The sequence below is a fragment of the Cyprinodon variegatus genome, unplaced genomic scaffold, assembly GCF_000732505.1.
Source record: "Cyprinodon variegatus isolate N-32 unplaced genomic scaffold, C_variegatus-1.0 Scaffold872, whole genome shotgun sequence".
Classification (NCBI taxonomy): domain Eukaryota; kingdom Metazoa; phylum Chordata; class Actinopteri; order Cyprinodontiformes; family Cyprinodontidae; genus Cyprinodon; species Cyprinodon variegatus.
In genome coordinates, this window is record NW_015151325.1 from 107,566 (window position 1) to 110,592 (window position 3,027).

A 3,027-nucleotide genomic window follows, 5' to 3' on the forward strand; every position below is an offset into this window, starting at 1 on the left:
AATCCAAAGAGATAAATAAAGTTGAGTCTTTGGATATCCGATTATTAATCAATTAATTTTAAAAATAATCAACCGATTCATGGATTTGAAAAATAACCATTAGTTGCAGCCCTACCTTGAACAACTTTAACTGACTGCACAAGAACGCCTCTTTTAATAATTGTGACTTTTCTAATCTTAGACGAAGTAATTGCAGTTGGAGGTTTTTGCAGATGTTAGAAATAGCCCAATCAGGAAGAGGTTTTACCTTTTTGAAGTGAGTTGCTGATTGAACCCTCCTGACAGGCTGCATGAGGGCGTCTCTGACGATCACACTGATGTCTGCTCCAGAGTAGCCGTCTGTCTTCTTTCCCAAAGTGGCAAAGTCCTCTTCTGTCAGGTTGTTGGGGGTGGAGCCCAGGTTCAGCTTGAACATGAAGGAGCGGGCATGCTCCTCTGGCAGAGGAATGTAGATCCGCTTTTCAAACCTAACAGCAGAACAAAGGCTTCAGTAAAGCATCAGCAGACCTTTATCTTTTAGCGTTCTCACAATCCAGACAAAGGCCAGTTGTGAGAAAACCCTGCTGATGAATTATAAGGGTGGAGAAATGGTTTTAAAAGCATGCTACGCTAACCTTCGTCTGATGGCCGAGTCCAGCGTCCAGGGAATATTTGTGGCTCCCAGAACCAGGATTCCCTCGTTGTTAGTACCGACGCCTGAGGGGAGAAATGAGCTGCAACAATCAGAACCATGAGCAACCAAAGATAAAACATTTCCTTTTTAACTGTGATTTTTTTTATTTTTGATTCATTCCTGGGACAAGTGCCTCTAAGTAAACAGTTTGCTGCCTTGATTCACCTCATTGCAACTCAAACAGAAGCATTGTCAGTTTTCTGTGCCTGTTTTATGATGATTTTAAAGGTCCTCATAACTGTTGTTAATAACAAAATAACTTTTAAGGCTAGGCTTCAAACTTTCCTTTTTGATAAAGCTTCTAGTTAGAGTGGCTCAGGTTATCCTGATCTATCTCTATAGTTCTGCTGCTATAGGCTTAGACTGCTGGAGGACATAGGGACCCCTTTTTCATCATTCTGCTTCATTCTATCTCTATTCTTTAAACGGTATTTTATGTTCAGTTGTAATTTGTTGGCTTGTGATAGGCTTGTGCAAAAAAATAAAACACCTCTTCTTCTTGAAAATGAAAATCTAATTTTTCTTTAGCATGTTTCTTCCTGTTCAAAGGGAGTTTTTCCTCTCCACTGTCGCTACAAGCATGCTTAGTGTGAGGGATTGCTGAAGAGTCAATGAGTCGATGCAATCAGCTGGTTTTCCTTAGATAGAAAACTTTGAATCAATCTGACTGGATGATCTGGTGAACTGGAAAGTGACCTGAGATGACATGATGTGAATTGGAGCTATAGAAATAAACTGAATAGAATTTAAATTAATAGTTATGAAGCTAATAGTGGTAGCATTAGGATATATTTAATATTGACCTTTTTAAGCATTTAAAAATCTGTTATTCTACTTCTTAATGCATTTATCACACTTATATGATGACCATTAGGATTGTTATTATAGGGAATAACCCAAGTCGCAGTACTAGCATAGAAGTCGGAGGTCTTCTGTTTATATATTTGTTTAAACCCATTTTTTTTTTACTGAACTATGACAGGAACCTGGTTAAGTGGCCTCGTATGTCGGTTACCTTGCATCTGAACCAGGAACTCCGTCTTGATCCTGCGAGCCGCCTCGCTCTCATTTTCACTCCTGGAGCCACAGAGGGAGTCGATCTCATCGATGAAAATGATCGACGGTTTGTGTTCTCGGGCTAAAGCAAACAGGTTCTTCACCAGCCTAGAAAGAGAGCCTTTAAATTAAAACACCACTGCTTTCCTTCACGGGTGCATTTTGATCATCACCCAAACCAGGAGCTCACTTTTCACTTTCCCCCAGCCACTTAGACACCAGGTCAGAGGAGGAGACGGAGAAAAAGGTGGAGTTGTTTGCCTCTGTAGCTACGGCCTTAGCCAGGTAGGACTTCCCTGTTCCTGGAGGACCAAACAGGAGGATTCCCCTCCATGGAGTCCGCTTCCCTAAACAAACACAGTCAGTTTATATCTACAAACAGTTTGCAGATTTTACTAATTTAATTTTTTTGTAAAAACCTGTGAACAGATGAGGGAATTTGATGGGCAGGATAACAGCCTCTTTCAAGGCTTCTTTGGCTCCTTCCAGTCCTGCAACATCGTCCCACTTAATATTTGGCTTTTCCATCACAATGGCACCTAAACAGAGGAAAACAATCGGTCACTCACCAACTCAGATCTCTGGTTTTTCAAATAACAGAATATAATTTCATAATTTCATCCACCTGAGAGCTGATTTTTGAATTTCTTCTTCTCCCCTCCGTCCCCCTCATCACTTTCATTCCTAGAACATAGCAAAGGTTAGCTGACACTGATATCTAAAAGAATACTGCTTTGAATTACACATTTAAAATGACTACTTATTTAATCCCACCCCTTCTGCAAAACCTTCTTAGTTAAAGCATGGTTAAAAGGTTTGCACCAGTAGGATACCAGTTTATTTCTGTTGGCTGTTCTCACCCTTTATCCCCAGACTCTTTGACAGGTTTAGGCGGAGGACTCTCCTCCTTCTTCTTCAGATACACCTTCAGCTGCTCCGCTCTGTCCAGGTAGTCGGCACACTTGGCCCTGATGCTCTGCTTTGCTCGCTCGCCCTGCGCTTCATCTGCAGCAACATCAGGTGAGAGAATCAGATCAGAGGTCGTTTAAAATAACATCTAGCTGTGTGTGTCAGTGAGGGGGAACAACCCAGATTCCTTACATTTGACAACATGTAGGAAGTACTGTATAGCGTGCTGATAGCATCTGAGGGCCTCCTCATAGTTCTTGGCTTTGTCCTCCTCTGCCGCTTTGCTGGCCAGATCTATAGCTTTCTGAGGACAACAAGTATGGCAGAAAATTCTATTCAGTTTATTTCTATAGCTCCAATTCACATCATGTCATCTCAGGTCACTTTCT

At 41.4% G+C, this 3,027-nt stretch overlaps 1 protein-coding gene across 1 annotated transcript in view; it reads right to left on the minus strand.

Annotated features, from left to right (window-relative positions):
* The window catches only part of LOC107099453 (vacuolar protein sorting-associated protein 4B-like), a 7,964-nt gene that overhangs the window by 3,395 nt on the left and 1,542 nt on the right, over nucleotides 1-3,027 (minus strand). Inside the window, exons 2-9 of the mRNA XM_015397582.1 lie at nucleotides 2,831-2,942; nucleotides 2,590-2,734; nucleotides 2,355-2,413; nucleotides 2,149-2,268; nucleotides 1,920-2,076; nucleotides 1,689-1,837; nucleotides 615-696; nucleotides 248-467 (exon numbers count right to left, since the gene is read on the minus strand). Of these exons, the coding sequence (XP_015253068.1) occupies nucleotides 248-467; nucleotides 615-696; nucleotides 1,689-1,837; nucleotides 1,920-2,076; nucleotides 2,149-2,268; nucleotides 2,355-2,413; nucleotides 2,590-2,734; nucleotides 2,831-2,942 (1,044 nt within the window). The remainder of the gene's footprint in view (nucleotides 1-247; nucleotides 468-614; nucleotides 697-1,688; nucleotides 1,838-1,919; nucleotides 2,077-2,148; nucleotides 2,269-2,354; nucleotides 2,414-2,589; nucleotides 2,735-2,830; nucleotides 2,943-3,027) is intronic.